This window comes from Pantherophis guttatus, chromosome 4, assembly GCF_059756535.1.
Source record: "Pantherophis guttatus breed Tessera chromosome 4, ASM5975653v1, whole genome shotgun sequence".
NCBI classification, from domain to species: Eukaryota; Metazoa; Chordata; class Lepidosauria; order Squamata; family Colubridae; genus Pantherophis; species Pantherophis guttatus.
The window spans coordinates 119,851,682-119,874,439 of record NC_142066.1 but is presented as its reverse complement, the minus strand read 5'-3'; the positions used below and the strand labels follow the sequence as shown (position 1 = coordinate 119,874,439).

The window sequence follows — 22,758 nt, the reverse complement described above, 5'->3', positions numbered from 1 at the left end:
TTGGCCCAGTTAATTGAGTAGAATGGCATCTTACTTTCAGTAATGGTTAGAGACCTCAGTAGGTATGTGCAATATTTGACAATTCAAGAACAGATTATCTCAAAGACCAGTGGACCGTTTAAACTTCCTTGTTTAAAATAAATTCTCTGAAGTTATTTAAACTGTCTTGGAAACCCAGCAGTTCCATAAAAGTCTTTTCTGATCTCTCTGCAGAAAAACCTGTTTTTTCACACAATGTCAAATAGCAGGATTTACCTAACACACATAAAAATGTAATTATGTACAATATTTAAATCAATGTGTTTGATGATAGAAAGGTAGATCATAGTACCAACTTCTGTAGAAAGTCAGTGTTCTGGCTACCATCTTGATTTCATTGATCCCTCCCTCCCCTGATTCCACTAGTTATTTGGCATAGTGAAACGTTTGAACAGCTGTGAAGAAAAAGGATAATGTTTCAGGAGGCAGAGAAAGTGGAATAGGCTAGAAAGAGCGAGAAAGTGAGACAAAAAAGTTGGAATAGAAGAGGTAAGTAGGGAGGAAATACAAGAAGGTATAAAAAGCAGAATAGAGGTTAGCAGCTTCGCAGTTGGTGAGGAAACAGGAAGGAGGGTAGGCTAGGGTGAAGGAAAGAAATGAAGGGAAATATAGCAGCAGGCAACCTGATGGGGAGGTGCAGGAAGGAAGAAAGGCCGGGGAATGAGAAAGGAACAAGGGGGTTCAAAGACTGAGCATAGTCTGGGGATAAACTTCATACTTCCCTGATAAATACTATTGCTTTATCTTTTAAAGAGTACAATTACCTAAGCATATTGTTTCGTTATGTCTCTGATAATAGTATTCCTACATGAAAGATTTAATGTTCTTGTGTATTCTTTTATTGTACGTCAGATAGAATCAATTATACTTGTAATATTGGGACATATTTTATTGAGTAAAAATAGCTGCAAGAGATACATAGCAATGGATCTTAATTATATAATGGACCTTAATTATATAGTATTATAAATGTTCATTTTTAAATATTATTCAGGCAAAATCATGCAGCAGCTCATTTGGGAGAAGATCTTTTAGAAACCGCAAATAGAGTTACCAAAGAGCAGCTTGTAGTCCCTCAGTCCATGGAAACACTGGAAAAGTTATGGGCAGATTATAATAACTACCAGCAAGAAATACGCCACTGCAAAGATGTGGTAGGTGACATATCATACCATTTTATGGCAAATCATAAGCTCTGATGACGTTTCTTAAATTTTGTTGATGTAGTTGCTTATGCTTGTTAGCAAAAGGATCACCAAGGATTTAAAATGTGATCATATTTTGCTAATATGTGATGTATCCATATTTATTTATTCGTTTTTTATCCTACTTTATAAGTAACTCAAGACGGTGAACATCCATAATATTCCTATTTTTCCACAACAACCCTGTGAGTTGAGTTGGGCTGAGAGAGTGTAATTGGCTGAAAATTATCCAGCTGGCTTTCATGCCTAAGGCAGGACTAGAATTCATAAATCTCCTGTGCACTTAATTTCAGTATGTTATGATGTTACTGAGTTGGAATTTCTTTGGCCACGCCCTCCTTCTCCGACCGAGCCCCAGTTTTTTCAACTCAGTCTGAATGAAAGACTTGTTTGAGTTGGTTCCTTAAAATAAATTAAATAAAAATTAGGAAATTGGCTATTTTTGACTTACTTTCAAATTAATGTAATTAGAGCCTCTAAATTGAATTGGGAGTGGTGAAAACGGAGCACAGAGAGTGATTAGCGCTGCAGACCCTGCAAACAACGTTTCAATCGCTGGGGTGGCCGCCATTACCGGGTCGCACAGATCGCGCTGGGATTCATCCCTGGCCATCTGGAAGGCATCGTGGGCACTAGGGAAGTCCGAGGCTTCAGTTTCTCTGCATTTTGAGAGCTGCTGGAGAGCAGCAGGCCGGAGGGAAGCGCGTTGATCATGGGGTCAGTAGCCGCCATTTTGTGGGCGGCGGCCATTTGGTAGCAGCACACACCGCAGCAAATTTCTGGAAAAATTGACCAGCTGGGCAGTATTGGGAGCAAGGGTCCTTCTCCAGAGGCCTGACCATCACAGAAAATCATGGCCACGCAAGTAAAAACTGTTTCTCCTGTTTATAAAGCGTTATTTGAGTGATTGATTGCCACGTTGCTGGGAGCAAGCCCTGCTAACACCTGACGTGTCTGGTCATTATTGCTGCTACTTGTAATCATAGGCTAACAAACCATTTTGCTGGTTTGGGCGTGATTTGAACTCTGATCTGCGCAGTGAGTAAGTCTTTCAGCTTTTATTCTCTTGGGGGTTCTAAAGCCTGTTTTCAAGATTAGATATGACTAATAGCAGTGATTCTGAAGATTCGCAATATCAGGCTGATTGTTCTGTCCTTAAAAAGCCCAGATTAAGATCTAGCAAGGCTTCTGTTCTCACTCAAGCCAAATCTTCCAAATCCTCAACTGTGGCTGCTGAGAAAGATGCACTGAGGAGACAAAAAGCCTTAGAAAAGCATTTTGCAAAGGCTCAGCGACAAGCTGCAGCTTTTAAATCCCCTGAGGGGGTCTAAGAATATGGGGGAGACTTCTAATCCTGTATCTTAAGAAGTGCAACTGCAAGAAGTTCAGGAGGATCAGCCTAACTGGTCTCCCACTGTACCTATGGGATCACATGGCTTTCAGGCAGTTCCCTTTCAGGAAGGTTTTATACCTGACTCTCCTCAGCCCCCCTCTGATTCTTCTCAGGTGCCTGGCAGGCAGCGTTGTGCACCATCAGCCACGTTTACACCCACAGCAGCGGGCTTGCACCCCTTAGAGGTGACTTAGCAATCCTTATCCTCAGACTTATGTTTTGCCATTGTTCAGACCATTACCCAAGGTATTGATGAGGTCCTTAAACAAAGGGGAATTTTGGCTCCTTTACATCCAGAGCCTTCCAGATCAGATCCTATGCATCAACATTCACATAGGCACAGAGAATATAGGGCGGGGTCATGCCATGCATCTCCATCACTTCACAGCGAGGCTCACTGGAAGGAGAGGAAGAATTAGGTGACTTTGAAATGTCTGGGGATGAAGGGCTTGCTCAGGACAAGTCTTCTTACTCTGGTTTATTTCATCCCCATCTCTTCAAGACATTACTACTCAAACCAAAAATGACTGCTAATATGGGTCAGATGAAGAGATCCACCATTGAGGCTGGAGAATCTCAGGATCTTTGTGCCAGTCTCTTTACAGAGCGGGTTACTATGCAGGAAGTTATTCCCTCCCCAAAATTCTTTGTAGATGTAATTCAGAGGCAATGGGCTCAACCTCTTTCGATTCCTGCACCTAGTGGCATGGACAAAAAGATGTATACTGTGGAGAAGGAACTGGAGGAACTTCTTCAGATTCCCACAGTTGATCCTCCCTTGACTAATTTGGCTTCATCTGCAATTCTCCCTTCTGATACTGCTGAAGGATTGAAGGCTGAGGATAGGAAGGCAGATTTGGCTGCACACAAAACTGATCAGTCAGCGGCTTGGGCAGTTAGGACCGCCACAGCACCTCTTTCATGTCTAGAATGTCTAACTTTTATGGCTAAAACAGATGCAGGCCAGGATCTCTCCAGAGGATGTACGTCTACAACAGAACATCAGCAAACTAATAGCTGCAACTGAGTACACAGCTAATGCTATTATTGCTGTGGCAAAGTTTGCCTCTAGAGCCCTAGTGTCTAATGTTGCATCCAGATGTTTATTATGGCTGCGCCAGTGGCAAGCAGACACGAAGTCCAAGTGGCGCTTGGCTGCAGCACCCTTTAAGGGAAGCCAGCTGTTTGGAGAAGCTCTAGATCCCATCCTAGAAGGTTCTTCCTCAGCAGCCTAGGAGAACTGATAGACGGTCTACCCCTTATTTCTGTAGGCAGTCCTTTCGGACCATGGAGGTGGGATTCCCCGCCTCCCAGTATCACAGGCAATACTTCCCTGGGGGGGGACAGACCGCAAGATAGATCAGATTTTGAGACAGATCTCGACAATCGCAGTCAAGGCGGCCTTACAGGGGGACGCTCCTACCGCCGTTCCAAATGACTCATGGGCTCAAATCCCGATTGGCGGCAGACTACAGAGGTTTGCCAACCAGTGACGGGATACCACCACGGACACGTTGGTCTTACAAACAATTGCCCTAGGTCTGACCTTAGAATTTTGCTCCAGACCCTCTTTTCGATTTCTTCAGTGCCCTGTTCCCAGAGAACCCATCAAAAAGGCCATGATGGAGGCCGAGATTCAACACCTGCTGGATATCTCAGCCATTGAACCGGTACCAATTGGACAAAGGGGTTTGGAGTTTTATTCCATACTCTTTCTAGTTCCCAAGACTTCGGGTGGCCAAAAAGCTATACTGAATTTCAAGGACCTCAATGTTCACATAAATTACAAGAGATTCAAAATGCAATCTCTTCATTCAATTCTGAGTTGCCTCTGTCAGTGAGATTATCTAATATCAATAGATCTCAAGGAGGCATACCTTCATGTCCCCATAACTTATGGGCCATAAGGGAGTCTCACAGGAGGTTTCTCAGATTTGCATTTGCAGGACACCACTGGCAATATCGGGCACTTCCGTTTGGCCTCTCCTCAGCCCCACGCACCTTCACCAAATTGCTGGATGTGAGCACACCCTATTCGCCTACAGTGTTATCTGGACAATGTGCTGATTCAGTCATCGTCGCTCAGGCAGGTGCAACTTGATCTGCAGGCACTTCAGGATCACAGCTTTTCAGTAAATTGGGAGAAAAACCATTTGACACCATCCACCAGGCTTGCTCATCTGGGGGCGGTGATAGATACGCAGTTATCTCAAGTGTTTCTGTCTCCAGACCGACAGGAAAGCATAAAAGACTTAGTTCAACAGGTGCAATTGTCAGTTTCAGTGTCCTTACTGACTCTTTCCCAGCTGTTAGAGAAAACGATTTCCTGCTTAGCTATAGTTCTCTGGGCTCGTCTGCACTCCAGGCCCCTGCAGTGGCTCCTTCTTCCCAGTCAGAGGTCAGGGCGCAGCAACTCACTGTGCAGAATCAAGAGTTCCTCTATAGGTACGGCAATCCCTGGATTGGTGGAAGTCGAAGGCTATGGAAGGAGGCTGCCTATTTCGAGATCCTCCCAGACTGATCCTGACATCGGATGCAAGTCTCTTCGGCTGGGGAGCACACTTGGGGACCCAGGTGACTCAAGGAAGATGGTCTCAGCGAGAGCTACACAATGATATCAATTGACTGGAGCTGAGAGCGGCCCATCTGGTGTTCCGTCATTTTCAAACCAAGTTGGCGAATCAGCACGTTCTTCTGTTAACAGACAATGTCACGGCCAGGGCACATATCAACCGCCAAGGGGGGACCCGCTCCAAACTCCTAATGTGTGAGGCGAAGAAATTGTGTCTCTGGGCGGAACGACATCTTCTGTCCTTGCGGGCGGAATACATCACCGGGGCATCCAATTCCACAGCAGACTGGTTGAGTTGAATGACAATAGACCAGTCAGAATGGCATCTTCATCCGGACTTGTTTCATCTCATCACAGTTTGATCCGGTCTTGGACTTGTTTGCTACACCTAAGAACACTCACCTGGCTCTGTTCTTCACCCAATTTTGGACTCCAACAGTAGAGGGGTTCGACACCCTACGTTGTCCGTGGCCTCCCGACCTTCTATATGCCTTTCCTCCCATTCCTCTTCTCCAGAGATGATCCAGAAGATTCTGGAGGAGGAGACGGAGGTGCTGTTAGTGGCCCTGCATTGGCCGAGGCGTCCCTGGTTCACGGACCTGATGTCACTGTCAAAAGCACCTCCATGGATATTGCCATTGCACAAGGTCTCCCTCAGCCAAGGGGCCCTTCAACATCCAGACCCCCAGTGGCTCAAGTTGGCCGCTTGGCGCTTGAGCGGGAGACCCTCAGGAAGGGACACTACTCACCGGAAGTGATTTCTACCATCCTTGCGTCTAGGAAACAGTCTACGACCAGGATTTACAATGCCACCTGGGCTTCCTTCAGTCGATGGTGCACCACAGTAGGTTTAGTTCCTACCTCCGCCACAGTCCCACAGGTGCTACAGTTCCTACAGCGGGGCCTGACGAAGAAATTGTCGACCAATAAGCTCAGGCACCAAGTTGCAGCATTAGCTACCATCTTGCCAGGCGAAGGACCTTTCCCTCTCTCTCACCATCCTAAGGTTTGTAGCTTTTTGAGGGGTGCGGCCAACTTATTACCACCAACTGTACATAGGTACCTGACCTGGGACCTATCTTTGGTTTTACAGGCACTCACCTTGCCTCCTTTTGAACCACTACTGACTACCATGCTTAGACTGTTTACGTTTAAGGTTGTGTTCTTAGTTGCGATCACATCTGCACGCCGAATATCGGAGTTGGCTGTACTTTCAGTGCGCCAGGATTTATGCATTTTTCACTCGGGCAGAGTTATTCTTCAATTGAACCCTATATTTGTGCCAAAAATAAATTCCTGGTTCCACAGGGCACAGGAGGTTATTCTGCCAGACTTTTGCCCCAATCCACAACATCCAAGGGAAAAGCACTGGCATACGTTGGATGTACACCGTGCCTTAAAGAGGTACATTAAGCGCACCGCGTCATTTCGAAGGACGGAGGCTTTATTCATGTCTTTCTAGCCCACCTCGATGGGGAAGAAGGTATCTCCATCCACCATTGGACGTTGGCTCAAGGCATGCATTGCCTTAGCGTATGAACAACAAGCTCGTCCTGAACCACAACGTATTATGGCACAGTCTACTTACTCGCAGTGCGGCCACCACGGCGGCCTGGGCTACACAAGCATCCATTTTGGAGATTTGCAGAGCGGCCACTTGGGCTACCCCTTCTGAGTTCGTGAGGAACTACAAGTTGGATCAATACGCTTCGGCTGAAGCAGCATTTGGGAGGTGTGTTTTACAGAGAGTCCTGCTGGCCAAGGGGATCCTGGACCAACCTGCTTCCATCCCAACATCACTTTAGCATGGGTATATCCCATGCTTGGACTCTCCAAGCAGTGCACAGAAGATTGAACGTTGGACTTACTTTGAACGTTCCATCTATGTGCACTGCTAGAGAGTCCAATCCCACCCTGGCCTGTACCGGTCTGGGGTCCAGGAGTGGTCGGTTCTTCAGATGTATCGCATCTTTCTTGGTTCCGGTTTCGTTGAAAAAACTGAGGCTCGGCCGGAGAAGAAGGGCGTGGCCAAAGAAATTCCAACTCAGTGACGTCATAACAGACTGAAATTAACCCATGCTTGGACTCTCTAGCAGTGCACATAGATGGGACGTTCAAGGTAGGTCCAACGTTCAGTGTCTTGGTTTCTGGTCCTTAACCATTAAACCAAACTGGCTCCATGTTAGAGCTGTCACTGATTATGGATTTTGTGAAGAGGAGAAAGCAATTTGCAGGGCATTATTAGCAAATTTTTATAGCTTTTCTCTTCCCTCTACTGATCAGCAACTGGATAGTTGAATGGAGTACAATTTGAGAATTTGTTAGACTGCAATACCTTTGTGTGTGTGAGAGAGAGAATGAGAGAGAGAGAATGAGTGAATGAATGAAAGAGAGAGAGAATGAACGTTTTAAGATTTTTACAGGTGCTAGTCAAATGAAAAATTTCCTGTTAATCTTACCCACTAGAACAGGAGTCAGCAACCTTAAACATTCAAAAGAGCCATTTGGACCCATTTCCCACAGAAATGAAAATACGGAGCCACAAAAAGTAGGTGGGTGTGGCATCACTCACTCCCACCCAGTCATATAACCTCCCCCCACTCCAGCCATGCTTACACAGCTGGTCATTAGGGCAGAGAACCGGTTGTTAAATTATTTGCCCCCCTTGGCCCCTCTTTCCCCTTCCTTACCCCCTCTGATTTCACCTTCCTTCCTTCCCCCTCCTCTGATTTCACCTTCCTTCCCCCTCCTCTGATTTCTTCTTCCTTTAATCCTGTATATTATGGTTCGTTATTATTAATATTTATTAAAGAATGCTGTGTAGCTTAGAAGTTCTCAGCAAAAATAACAGCAGCTGTTGCTTGTAGCTGAAGCTATCCTGGGCTGTTATTTACACACACACACACACACACACACACCTATTTTTTTTCCACTTTCCCTGGGTTCTTGGGAAAGGAATGGCATCTTTTACCAATCCCCGTCTTTAATAATCAGAACTTTGCACCGGCACAAGATTTAAGTACACATTTTACGGATGTCTCTCATCCCCCCACCCAGAAAAAAAAAGAGCATTCAGAACCAGGAAACCCAGAGGGGAGTCTCCTCTGGACTTGGGGAACAGAGAGAGAGAGGGTCGGGGCAGGGGGGGGGGCTACCAGTCTGAGAACTTGATGCATTCTGGAGCTGCTGCGTTTTATGCCCATTGCCTCCACCCAAGGCTCTTTGCTTCGCCACAGAAAATGCTCCAAAGCAGGTGGGGAGGCAAAAGAGCTGGTTGATACCATGGAGGGGGTTCTCTATCCTCTTCCCCCTCACAGCCTTTTAGCTACTATTGTCCCATCTTGCCTCTCCCTCCCCTTAAAACAAGACTAGGGAAGAAAGCCGGGAGGGTGGGGAATTTAAAGGGGGAGGGAAGAAGAGACCCAGGCAGATGCCTCTCTGAATAGCCTCCCACCCCGATTTTGACTGATTTGCTTTCTGATCCTGTCCGATGAACAGACCCCACCCCCCTTTTCTGGACTCTGGACTGCCGGGCCTTTATTTTCCCCAATTATTGGGGGAAATTGGATTTTTATTAGGTCTTCCCCCTGCCCCAAGCCAAAAGAAAAGCCACCTGGGCTTATCTTCCTAAAAGTCCCTCTACCCTTCCCTTTGCTCCCTACCCCCCCACTCAGTACCACTTTGGGACAGAGGAGCATGCGCTAGAAACGTGTTGGAGTGACATCAGATTCCCCCTAGCACCTTTGACACTTGGCCCGTAACTCTTTGCATTCATCCAGGACCGGCTTGCTGAAGAGGGGGAGAGCAGCCCTGATGCCTCCATCACCCCATGCCACGGTCCCAGCCATTGCTACTCAGTTTCCTCAAAAGCATGGCACGTTTCAAAGGCGGCAGCTCACGTCTGGAGGTGCTGAACAGTGTCCCGCTTCGAGAGTCAGGCTGGCCTCCCCGCTGTCCGACTTGCCAATGTGGGTGCTTCTGCCAGGCCAGCTATCCCCCTCCCGCTGGGCTTTTGTGCTTGCCACTCAGCTGGGGGAGGAGAGCGCTTCCCCACACCACCCCCTTCTTTCTCTTGGCCCCACTGATGAGATAGAAGGAAGGCCAGGCTTGGGGGGATGGCCCCCGCCCTGCAAGATCTGTCCCTGCCATTCTCCCCCAGCCCTCTTTGCTGGCGACAACAGCAAATGTACATGACGAAGGCGGAATCCTGTTGCCGTGCAAAGGCAAATACAGGGGCTTGCCTGTAGGCTGTAGTACTGTAGGCTTGCTTCTTAGATGTAACTACTGGTAATAGGGATTTAAATTCCTAAATGTAGTCACTAGAAATTTAAACTCAGTTTCTAGTAATTACATCCAGGAAGATTATTATATTTGGTAGATCCAATGACAGGAAATTTTTCATTCGAGTGAAAATTGAATTCAAGACTTCTGTATCTTTTTTATCATTCACATTATTGGTCTTGTTAATTTTATATGATTGTTATGCTTATTGCATGTCCATTACTTACAGGATATTCTATTAATTATTGAACTGTTTTCAAGAGAGTAAATTAATCTTCCCTGCAACTAAATGTGTGAGATTGGGTGTTCTATTTCTCTCTGTGTTTCCCCCCTCCCGAAGTTCAGCCTCTAGATTGAAAAACTGTGTAAATTCATGTAGAAACTACCATACGTTTTTGGTCTTAAAAGGTCCTATAAAGTAGCTTGGGAAAAGTCCATAAGTGAGGGTGAAATATTTGACATAATAAATATAGCTTTCTTTAAAAAAAATAAAAAAGGTATATAAACAAATTAATGTGAATATTTTCTTCATATAACTTCATTGGCTATATGTCAGCAGATTAAAAAAAAAGAACATACTGCTTGAGAACTGTTTTTTCTGTTGCTCACTTGTCTAATTGCAAGCATTGAGAATTTGACTGCTTTTGCTTTCATCTGTACTGGTTTGTAAGCATGTACATGATACAACATTTGCTATTGCATCAGTATCTGAAAACTGATGTCTTGGATCAATGTCAGTGCTGTATTAGGTTGTACAAAAACCTGAAGGTAGATCAGGATGCATCGTAGAGGGCTGATTTCACTTCTTGTGCTTAAGTTCATTTTCACATGGTATGATTAACTGCCTAAATTTAGAGTTGCCCTATATTTGGAGTGGTTCTATACAGGAGGTCCTTGATTTAGAACCATTTGTGATTTAGTGACTTTGAACAAAGTTACAACAGCACTAAAGTGATAGTCCTCAGGCTTAAAATTGTCATAGCGTTCCCTAAGTTATATAATCAAAATTTGGATTCTTGGTAAATGGCATGTATTTATGATGGTTGCATTGTCTTTGGATCATGAGATTGCAATTTGTGACCTTCGCAGATGGATTCTAATAAGCAAAGTCAGTGGGAGAAGCCATATTTGGTTAGCGATTGCATGATTCACAATTACAGTGGTTTATTTAACAATTGTGGCAGAAAAGGTTATAAGCTTGGGCACAACTTATTTAACCTCATTTGCTTAGCAGCAGAAATTTTGGTTCCAGTTGTGGTTGTAAATTGAGGAGTACCTGTATCTCTACTGAAGAAGACCTCAATTGTGCATTCTTTTCTGCACAGGATGAAATACAAAGCTTGATTCTCCAGAGGAATGAATTGCAACATAAATTGTACAAAGCTGTAGAAGAATTCATTGTGGAAGTGGATAATCTGCCTCTGTCTGAGCGCTTAGAAACGTTGAAGGTTGAGTCCAAAGTGGCATTGTACTTATTTTGTTTTATGTTTATGAGATGCTGTCCAGATCAGATTGCAATTTTGAATTATCATAAACAGTAACTTAAAACAGTCATGGGATCATTCTGACATTTCTTTTTGCAAACATTAATATTTAAATTAACTTCTGAAGTAGTCTTAGAGCCGCCTGTTGCTGTTGTTTCTAATCTGAAATATTGACAAGATGTCCATTGTGTTTTACTTTTAAACAGTCTATGCAATCTGAGCAGGTCATGCTATTCAAAATAGTATTTAGGAATGACATCAGAATAGGCATATGTATGTATATAGAAAACATTCTGTTCATGTTTGAGAGCTGCTATGTAATGCAAAAACAAGTAATAATAGGCAAAGGAAATTAAAGCTAAGAAAAAAGAGGAAGAAAAGGCTCTCTAAATGTACTGTTAGATATATGTTTTCCCATTCATAAAACAATAATATATCACAGTAATTAGCCATTTGAGTTTACTTATTGTTCCTCTTCTACAAAAAGCTGCTTATGCTGAGATCCACAAAGATATTTTCAAGTATAGACTAGCTTTATATTTATTCCATATTTGGCTATAATATGTTCTTTTTAAACTATAGCCAATTTATTGTACACACCCTCTTTGAGGGAGATTGGCAGTGCAGAAATGTGAAAAATATATAGATAAATAAACAATTTGATTAACTCAAATTCCAAAGAGCCTTCAAAAGCATTGGACCCTACATATTTGGGGTTTTATATCTCACTATAAGAGTTGGTTTTATTTTGGAAAAAGAATACCCAAGATATAAAAGTAAAAGATACAAACATGCAGGTGTGAGTTGTTTCTATGTGAATTGTCTTATTATACCACCTTTTGTTTCTATTACTATTTGTAGTATATAATGTTCTCTAAACATGTCTGTACAATATTCTACTACTACTATTCCCTGCTATATAATACTAGTACTAATATTACTATTGCTACTGTACTATTATTAGTATGATGGTGATATTATCCATTCACTTATGTTCGACAGTTGTATTTTTACACATCTTGGTCTGTCTTTATTCTCCCGTGCCCCAGATTTCTTTTACTGTTATTTTCTTTTTTATTAATAGGCAGCAGGTAAAGTACTAGCACTTGCCCAATATTGTGCTGGCTTGCCCAATATTGTGCTGGCTTGCCCAATATTGTGCTGGCTTTCTTCCTTCTGCCTTTGTGAAGAAAATTGCTTTTTTTATTTGGTTTTTTTCTGGCAGCAGTGGCTGCTGTTTCGGAAGTATGCATATTTCCTCTGTTCTTGCTTCTCCGCCTCCACTTGTTTCAGAGTGAAGCATTTTATGAGCAATTCTGCATAAAGAACTCAGGGAGAGGGCTCAAATAGGAAGAGAGAAATAAACACATATGCATGTATTTTTCTCTACTCTTCTACAATGACATATCTAAAAAAATGATTTTTACAATCTTCGAGAAAACCTTGGCTTTATTGTACTATAAATGTTCAAACCATCCATGTCCTTTTAGCTCCAAATCTTTTCTACCAACATCCACTTTTTCATCCAACTAAATAGCAAGCTGCAAAATACAATTTCAAATAGGATAATCCCAGGCCTTCTCTTTCTTTTACGTCTTATAAAACCTTATATGCAATTATTATTTACCATATTAATACTCATATATCTACTTTCAATCTTAAAAACCGTTTTATTCATCAATTGTTTGATCTTATAACCTCTTATTAGTGTTAATGTCTTTGTTAATCTTGAAACCTAATGAACCAAATTCTTTTATTTTTTCCTATTAATAATTCCCTTTAAAGCAGGTATGTCACCAGCTGATGTGGTCCTCTATTTCATTGAGGACCGCATCAGGGTTGTGTTTGACCTCGGAGGGCTGGGGTGTGTGGCCATGGTGGGCATAGCCCTCTCAACATTCATGTTGCGGTACATATGATGGCCAAGTGCTAAGGCAGGACTTTCCTGAGACCTTCCCTCACTCTCATTATAATCTTCCTCCTTCCCTCCCTTCCCTTCTTTTTCCTTCCCTCTTCCTTTTTTCCCCTTCTTTCCACTCTTTCCCGTCTTTCCTTCTTTCTCTTTCTCTTTCCTCTTTTCCTTTCTCTTTTACTGTACGTTCTTGCATCTCAAATGCAAAAGAGGAAACATTTCTCCTTTTGTTTTGTTTTTAGTTTGTCATGCTAGTCCTCTGTCAGCGAAAACAGAGCTGGGGGTGTGCGCGCGTGGCTCCCCCAAGCTCCGTTTTTCCTGGCAGAGGCCTGCAGGAGGTCATCTCACGTGCCCGCCCAAGCTCAGTTTTCGCTGGCAGAGGCACTGAGGAATGGTCCTTTGCTGTTTCCTGGCTGGCTCCATGGGCCAAATCCGGCCCAGGGGCCTTGAGTTTGACACTCCTGCTTTAAAAGATTTTCCAAAATCAGCCTTGTTATCTATCAAAGTTCTTAATTTATAAATCTCTTTTTTTTTAATTTTTATTCTCATAATTCCCTCATCCTATATTGCCATCTCTATTCAGAATTTCAAGAACAAAAAAAAGAAAAGGAAACAACTCTGTCATATTCCTTTTCACATAGTTTATTAAATCTCCATTAACAATAATTTGTGCTTTCTGTGAAATATAAATCGATAGTAGCCATTTGATAAAATTATTCCCAGAATTTATATCTTCCCAAATTTTAAGTAGAAAAATTCAATTCAAATTGTCAAAGGCTTTCTCTGCATTTAAACAAATCAAGGCAGTTTGTTTTCCTTTCCTGTCCCAATCTATTCTTAAAACAGTGCCTTTATTTAATTTGTTTTTTTACAGTCTTCCACTGTTTCTTCTTTGCATTACAATATTTATTTTAATATTTAGTTTTAGTTGAGGATTGATATATAGAACAACTCCATTTCTTTTTTTTTATTCCTGCTGAGAGAAATTTTTCATCCAAATGTTTATAAATCAAATATTTTATATTTTTCTTTATATGACTCTGTTGTAGGCAAATATATTTTGTTTTAACTTTTTTAAGTACTGAAAAAAATCTATTAAGCATCTGCACCATTTATATTTTATGATAGACATTTGTAATCATAATTAAAAATTTAGAAAAATCAATATTGTAGAACCTAATTCAGAATTATCTCTTTCAGATTCCTTCTGTGTCTATTGCAGTTGGTCTTTTTTTGAGGATTTCTTTCAACTCCAACTGATCATAATTTTGCAATCTTTTCTTTCCTACCAGTTTACTATTCTTTTACACATTTGTTCTGCATTTTGAGTTTTGCTCATTTTCTCAGCATGACAAACCTCAATATATTTCTTTCTATTCTATTCCACAAATTATCTACAAATATATTTTGTAACAATTTAAATTCCCTAACAGGTTTAAGGCTTTTTAAACGCTTTTGTTTCAAACTCAGTACTACATATGTTAATTTAACTTGTCTCCACAAGATGGCAGTGTTCAAGTTTTTTCAAATGTGCCATTAGCAAAGGAGTAGACATACTGCCAAATCTTTTTACTAGGCATTTACAAATCTCTGAAATATTTCATTAAAAAAAAAAAGGATTCTTTTGATTGGAGTGAAATTGCTGTTTGGCATCAATTTTTGAAATAGATCTCTAATATTATATCAAGACTTCAAGTATTTAATGCTTGCAGTCGCCATTCAAAATCACAGTTGTCTCTGTTTTTATTCTTTCTTGAAATGGCCTTTCAAAAGATATATTTAAAATAATTTCATATTCAGTTACTTTTCATGCCAATGCTTTAGAACAGGGGTGTCAAACTCGATCCCATCGCAGGCTGCATCAGGAGTTTGTTTGCCCCCAGGTGGGGCATGGCCTGGTCATTGCGGCCGACTGGGTAGACATGGCTGGTCCCGGGGCGGTGAGGGCCAGTCCCTCACCGTCTCTGGGATAGCACTGCAGGCCAATTCCACTACCTATTGCGGCCCACATGTTTGACATGTGCTTTCGAAAGTCTGATTTTCTTGCTTTAAATATTTTTGAATAGTAATATATGTTTTTTATTGCTTTTCTAATTTTTTTAAAAATGATAATATTTGAAAGGTTGAACATCTTTTCAGAATTGTGAAAGAGGAATAACATTATGATATACTGCTTACTGGAATGGCTTAATTCTACTGCAGTCCAATAGAGCTAGCTTTCCATACTCCCATGAAAAATGAATGTGAGAATTAAATGCTTCAATCTAAATAGCAGTGAAGTTCCAGCATGCAGTAGTTCTTTTAATATATGCATATTGATGATTTTTCAGGGATCTGTAACTAAGTAAAAATGAACATGTTTGTGCAGAACTACTATATTCAGAAGGAATAACATTTATAGATCTCATACAGACACATTTCTATTTGATGTTTCACTCTGGGGAAAAACCTCTTCAGAAGTCTTCAAGGAATGCAGATGTTGAAATTCATTCTCTATAATGACTCTTAATAGTTCTAGTTCTATAATAAGGATATTTAAAAATAATGAATTGCTTTAATTTTGTGAAATTGTCTCTTGAGTCCTCCAATTAATAAGGATTTCTGCAAACTTCTAAGTTCAGTTGCTACTTTCCCTTCATGACATAGAATATTCTTTTTGAGATTAGTGCAAATCTACTTATTTATTAAACTTGTCTGCCACCTGACTCAATAGGTCTGGATGACAATTACAACAAACAAAAATGCAATAATATAATAAAGTCCATAACACATAAATGAAGATAAAAGGAAGCAAGCATACTGAAGTGAGGGATCTCATTCTCCCTTACCAAAGACCTAGGTGAAAAGCCAGGTTTTCATACTTTTTTAAACAACAGCAAAGTGGGGGCCATCTGGATCTTGGGGGGAACTTTATTCCAGAAGGTAGGTGCAGCTTGCAGAAGGTACAGTTCCAGGGATTGAGAAATGACATTGTTTAGTTGAAGGAATCCAGAACATGTCAACCCTACAAAATCAAATTAGATGGGTAGATATTGTAGAAGGCATCTTAGCTGTACCTTTCTTTTCATGAACTTCAGAGACCAGGAGAGTCTCTTATTTCCCACTACTTCATTCTTCCTGCAGATAATTATAATATCTATTTCTGGTTTCAATTATTTTTAAATAGTATACCGTAGCCATTCACATCCATGACAGTTTGGTGTATGTTGTGCTATAGTATTAGAACTGGCAAGCTTTAAAACATGAAATTAGCCTTAGGACTTACAGTCTTTTTGCATTTTCCATCTACAAGCATGAAAGGAACTGGATGAGCTGTTTCAATCCAAGTAGTTTTCAGTTTACAACCATTTGTTCAGCAACCATTCAAGGTTGCGATGCCATGGAATAAAGACATTTTATGACCGATGCTCAAAGTTATGGATGTTGGAGCACCTTTATGGTTACATGATCAAAATTGGGGGCTTGGTGGCCCACCTGCACTTAGGATTGTAGGAGCACTGCAACTCACCCCACCTGCCTACCTCTTCCCCCCATCTTTGCCATTTTGGTTCCCCGCTGACTTTTGCCGCTATCTTGTTCCCACTGTTGGCAAGGTTGGCCTGGCCTGGCAACTGGGCCATATATGCCTGACTTTGCATGCTGAGGAAGAAAAGCCTTAAAAGAACTCAAGCACCCCTTTGTGCTGGGGAAAAGAAGAAAAAACTGAAAGGAGCTCTTTCTGCAATGAGTTGGACAGAACTAGGGCTGCTCTTGGGTTTTTTTCCTTTTTCACAAAGCAAAGCCAAACCCATACAACCCAGGAACATGGTGAAAAGGGGCAATTTGGTGGATTATTTTATTAAGCTGCTTTGTGCTCCCCCCCCCCTTTTTTTTTCTTCCATGTGAAGGTCTGCCAAGGCTAGGCATACCTTGTGAACAGCAGGAACAAAAAGAGAGAGTTGAAGGTCAGCTGTGGTGGAGGGCAGAGTGGCAAGAGTCTCAGAATGCAGGTTTGTGAGGGTGAATGGGACTGAGATAGGGCAGCTGCAGCTTCCCATGGTGTGGCAAGCTGTGTTGAAGCCATGTGGTTCTATGACTACTTGCTGCCCCACACAAGATGACGGTGGGTGGGGGGAATAGCTGGTTGGGGAGAATTGGAAGCAGTCTTACCTTACTGAGACTTGAGACTGAGAGGGATGAAGCCCAGAATGGCTTTGATTGGGGTGGTTCTTGGTAATAACCAGCAAAATTTGCTTAACAGCAAGGGGATTGCTAGGATTGTAGTCACTAAGTGATATGGTTATGTGATCTTTTGTTTTATAAACGAATTGCTTAGCAACCAAAATATCTATTCCAGTTGTGATTGTAAGTTGAGGACTACCTATATTTTTATGGAAACTTGGAATTCTCTTTCTTCTGCTGTATAGATTAGCAATCATTACTCTTCTTCCTGATATGTAAGTCAGAAATAAAAAATATCTAACCCATCAATCAAACATTTCTTATAATCGCTGCTTCAGCGATTCAGGTTTTGCTCCATATAGTTACTAGAGGAATCAGCATAAAGCCAAAGGAGCTTGCTTTGTTTTATAATGTGTTATTATGATCCTTTGTTGATTTTACTGGTACCTTATTTTCTTTGTTATCTATTTTGATATTCAGAAGTTGCAAGGATCTTTGGAGGTTGCATATGGGCAGATTAATGAAGCAGAGAATTCAGAAGTGTTTGAAGAGTTCTTTGAATGGAAGAATGCTAGGTTGGAGAAATTCAGTCGGGTTAGGAATGCTACAGATGCTTCCTTACAAAATCTTGAATTAAGTTTCAGCAAGATAATTCAGGTAAAAAAGATATGTCTTATATATTAAAAAAAAGTTTTGTATTCAAATTTTCAGCTAATCTACATTTATATTGGAGTCTGTGTTTAGAGGTTTTGGTCTAATTCTTTTTAGATTTTTTGGATCAGACAAGCTTACAACTTTTCAACATTGCAGCTAATAGTCATCTGGAGAGAGAAATCTCATTAAATGGCAGTAAAATGTAGAAAAATAACCTATTCCTTTTTTTTTTTTGCTATGTGTACTGCATCTGAATCCAAACGAGATAATTGTTGCTTTTGCCAAAAATAATACTACATTAGAAGATCCAAAATAAAATACTTCATTATATAAAATAGCCATTAATATTTGAACGGAGAATTGTTGGTCCAGAATAAAAAAATTGCCACAGTGGTCTTCAGGAGAAAATTAGTATCATGACTTAATTTAAAATGACAGCTGGGCTGTATTCATGTCTTGAGGGGAAATAATATTCAGCTCCGATTGACGATATGAAATGGAATCGCATTAAACTGATGAAATGAATGAACAGCATTTCATGGGATTTATTTATTTTTTTGCTTTCTTGCTTAAAAAGAGAGAGATTGCTTAAGGCAGAATGGAATCAAGTTGCAGTTTTCTCATTTGCTATTAAATTTTTGAGTAATCTTTCTGAAATTATTTTACAGATTAATACTACTATAGATAACCACTTTTTGTTTGTGTCTCTTTTCCTGTCAAGTTTTTTGACATAGAGTCAACAATATTAATGAAATCCGAGGGTGTAGATTTCAATGTAGATGAAGTTCTTAAGAAGGTCGAGCATGATATTTCACAAGAATTTGACATGTTTCTAACAGTAAGCTATATTACTATATTTTTCCTTTCACATAAAACTCTCAAAAGTGCTTTTTTTTCAAAAGGCAACTGAACTGTTTTTTCCTTGAGGAAGAAAAACAAAATGTTTAATTTCTCAACCAAGAAACATCATCAATTGTGATGGGGGAGAGAGGAGTGGGATGGAGGGATAGGTATTGACAATTGAGAATGGGTGGAGGAGGGAATGGAAGGATAGGTTCTGACTGGTGGCTAGGATATAAAGACACTAATAAAAGAGAATATTTGTATCTCAGGGTTGACATGAGAGGTCCTTGGTGCTCTCTGTTTCATTACCCAAACTAGGAAACATCATCAGTGCTAGCACTGATGATGTTACCTAGTTTGGGTAATGAAATGCCTGCAAGAAAGCTCAGAGAGCACCAAGGTTGGAAGGATGGTGTGTGTGTGTGTGGGGGGGGCAACAAATATAATCCTTCTCCCCACCCACTCCACCCAGTCATAACCTATCCTTCCGTCCCAACTATTGTTTGATAATTGTCAAGATTGTGGCTGCTCCTCATCTTGTCTCACAGCTGCCCTGGGGCTTCGGAGAGGGGCGGCATATAAATTGAATAAATAAAATAAAATAAATAAATAAGGTTATTCTCATAGTCTATTGCCATAGCAGTCTGTCACATCATTTACTGCTTCCCAATCATGGAATGAATATTGTATATCATGAGGCACCATACAGGGTTTTGCATTGATTCAGTTTTAAAGAGTACATAGCAGTTGTTGGTAACTTTTTAAAAGAAACTGTATCTCCTCGTGGATTCATATGGCTACCGTCTACAGCTACAGCAAAATCTCAAAAAAAAACACCAAAACAAACCATCAAATTTTAGAAGGTGCTGACAACTATACATTCTAAATCACCCTTTCATCCTCAAATCCAGATCTCCGGGTAGGTGGAATAGGAGATGTGCTGAATATTGATAGTATCTTTTAATGTAATAAGATTTTTGGAATACTCTCATTACCTTTATGTGGATTAAAATCTTGGTTAAACCCCAGGTCTTTTTATACAAAGCAAGTTGCTGTTAGTTTCTTGAAAAAGATTCCAACTTGCTTCTCTGTTTTTCTTCAAATTTGCAGAAAGGGGCCAGGAATTTCTCATCTGTATTTAAAAATATGTGTATTTCATTTTTTATTGAAACTTCCCTTCTAAGACATTTTCTACTAAGCATTAAATCATGAATTAATTCAATAATAAGACTATATTACAGTGTTTGTAATAAAATATTAAAATCATAAAGCTAACCATAGCAGTAAAAATACAGCATAGCATACGGGTAGTCCTTGGTTTTAATGACTATTTCTTTAGTGACTGAAGTTCCAACAATGCTGAATGAATAGTATTTACAATTATTCCTTGAAAATTAGAGACATTGCAGCCTCCTTGCAATCATGTGATCAAAATTTCTCTTTTAGTCCGATTCTGTTGCAAAGATGTGAATGCTTGGCACTCATTTATTGAGCTCATCTTGCCATACTCAGCTTTGTAACCAGCTTGATCAAGAAGTATGGATGTAAATTGTGTAGAAGATTATGTTTCTCCCAGTAGGCTGCGGAGTGGGTCAGGAGTGGAATGATCCAGATGTCTGACCAGATACTGAGTCGAGTTGTTTTGGCCACGCCGCCTCGCGCCTCCCTCGTCTCCAGTTTATTGACTCAGTGGATCTGATCAGATGTGTCTGAGTCATCTCATTACACTCGACTAGGATTTTCTCTGCTTCATTTACGATCTGCGCTGTGCGAGCTGGCCACTTCAGTCTGAGGCTGAAAACGCTGGCGGCGCGGCCATTGCTGCTTCACAGCTGACCAGCGCCAAGCGCTCAAGCGGCCCTGTCATTTCGGCCGATTTTGTCACCCCGCCACCGACATTTTCTATATCGGTTTGTCACCGCGTGGGGCGGCCATTTTGAGTGACCTCTTTCAGCAGCCGCCATTTACAGCACTGTTTTGACCTTGGCGCTGCTCCTTCCTGCTCTCAGAAAGGAAGACTTAGGTGCTGGCATATCCCAGACTACTGGACACGCCGCCCTCTTGTTCCCACTGTGTTAGGCTGCAATGGCAGAACAGTCAGCGAAGGTTGGACGTAAGGCCTCGTCCAAGTCTGTTTCGGGCAGGAAGTCCCATCAGCCATCCCAAGGGGAGCTGAAGGATCTCCAGCGGCGTCATAAAGCCCTGGAGCGTCAAATTTTACTGGCGGAAAAGGAGCGCACTGACCAAGGGGCTCATGTTATCAGTGCCACATCTGACCCTCAGGACAAGGAGACAGAGGACGACCTTGACCTCTCCAGGGCGTTGTCACTGGAGGAACCAGATTGTCATCCTGAAGTCCGGTCACCGCCCAAAACCAACCAGGCTAATGCCAACCCATTTGCCTGCCCTGTGGCTACCGAGAGCCCCCTCAGCATCCACCACCACAACGCTCCAGCTCCATGGACCTGGAACACCTACCCGAGACGGTCCAAAAACGTTCCACTTGCGGGACTGGCAGCCGCCGGCAGCCGCCAGCCCCGCCGTCAAAATGACTCTCGCCACAATGCTCCCATCAGGGGCAGACTGAGCCTCTTCCTGGACAGGTGGGCTCTCATTACCACGGACCTGTGGGTCCTTCACACCATACGATCCGGCCTCCCTCTGGAGTTCCTCTCCAGCCCGCTTTGTACCATGCCCTGTTTCCAACTCTCTTCACAAACGTAACCTCATGGAACTGGCCATTCGCCATCTCTTGGACATCAAGGCGGTAGAGGAGGTTCCTCCCGCCCTCTGGAAACACGGATTCTACTCAATCCTCTTCGTGGTACCAAAGCACTCTGGGGGCTGGAGGGCGATTCTAGACCTAAAGTCTCTCAATTCCCACCTTTTTTACAGGAAATTCAAAATGAGCACGCTCAAATCCATCTTGGAGGGAATTCGGCCTGGGGACTTTCTAGCGTCCATAGACCTCTCCGAGGCCTATCTACATATACCCATAGCGCCAGCCCATCGGCATTACCTCAGATTCAGCTTCACGGGGCGTCATCTTCAATACTGTGCCCTCCCATTCGGGCTGGCATCAGCCCCGCACAGCTTCACCAAGATTCTCGCGGCATTAATTGCTCACCTGCGGTTTGTTCCAGTATGGCTTGAAGCCTATCTGGATGATATTCTGGTCCTGGCCCCCTCTCTCGCTCGGGTCCAGGCTGATCTACAGCTAACCCTTCAAGTCCTACAGGACCATGGGTTCTTGATAAATCTGCCCAAGAGTCAGCTGGATCCCGAGACGTGCTTGACGCATCTAGGGGCAATCATCGACACCCGACTAGGTCCAGTGTTCCTCTCTCCAGAGAGACGGAACGATATCTGGCTATTCACACTTCGAATCCTACGGGAACTGATGGTTACTATCCTCACTCTGTCAAAGCTTCTGGGGAAGCTCGCCTTTTGTATAAACATAGTCCTCTGGGATCGGCTTCATGCGCGCAGACTCCAATGGTTTCTGCTGCCACACCAGCGAACAAGAACCTCCACTTCTTTACAAAAAGTCAGACTTTCGCCATCAGCCCGCTGGGCCCTGCATTGGTGGATGTCACCGGCACTGGACAAGGGGTGCGTCTTTGGGGACACCCAAAAGGTGGTGATCTCGACGGATGCCAGCTTCTACGGCTGGGGAGCGCACCTGGATGCTCTCGTAGCTCAGGGCCGCTGGTCCCCCGAGGAAGTGAGTTCCAGCATCAATCTCCTGGAACTCTCAGCAATACGTTTGGCCCTCCGCTCCTTCCATCAGGCAGTACGGGGCCGTCACGTACTAATTCTCACCGACAATGTTGCGGCGAAAGCCCATGTAAACCGCCAAGGAGGGATGCGGTCCAAAACACTGATGCGGGAGGCCCTCCATCTCAGGCGCTGGGCGGAAGCCCACCTCACCTCTCTGCGGGCGGACCACATCGCCGGATCAGACAACTTACAGGCGGACTTTCTCAGCGGACCACGGTGGACTCGTCAGAATGGCGACTCCACCCAGACATCTTCCAGGACATTTGCCATCGATTCGGCCAGCCGCAGGTGGACCTATTTGCCTCTCTGGCGAATACGCAACTCCCCAGATTTTTCACCCGCTACCCGACTCCCGGTGCGGAGAATGTGGACGCCCTTTGTTGCCCCTGGCCGAGGGATCTGTTGTACGCCTTTCCACCTCTGGCCCTGCTGCC

General features: G+C 42.5%; 1 protein-coding gene across 8 annotated transcripts in view; it reads left to right on the top strand.

Moving 5' to 3' along the window:
- The window catches only part of STK31 (serine/threonine kinase 31), an 84,856-nt gene that overhangs the window by 29,542 nt on the left and 32,556 nt on the right, over window positions 1–22,758 (top strand). For 6 of the 8 annotated variants that reach the window (XM_087892674.1, XM_034401840.2, XM_087892672.1 and 3 more), the window contains exons 10-13: window positions 1,034–1,193; window positions 10,816–10,938; window positions 17,528–17,704; window positions 18,423–18,539. In XM_087892674.1, the coding sequence (XP_087748800.1) occupies window positions 1,034–1,193; window positions 10,816–10,938; window positions 17,528–17,704; window positions 18,423–18,539 (577 nt within the window). The remainder of the gene's footprint in view (window positions 1–1,033; window positions 1,194–10,815; window positions 10,939–17,527; window positions 17,705–18,422; window positions 18,540–22,758) is intronic. The other 2 variants (XM_087892676.1, XM_087892675.1) reach the window with 2 other exon arrangements.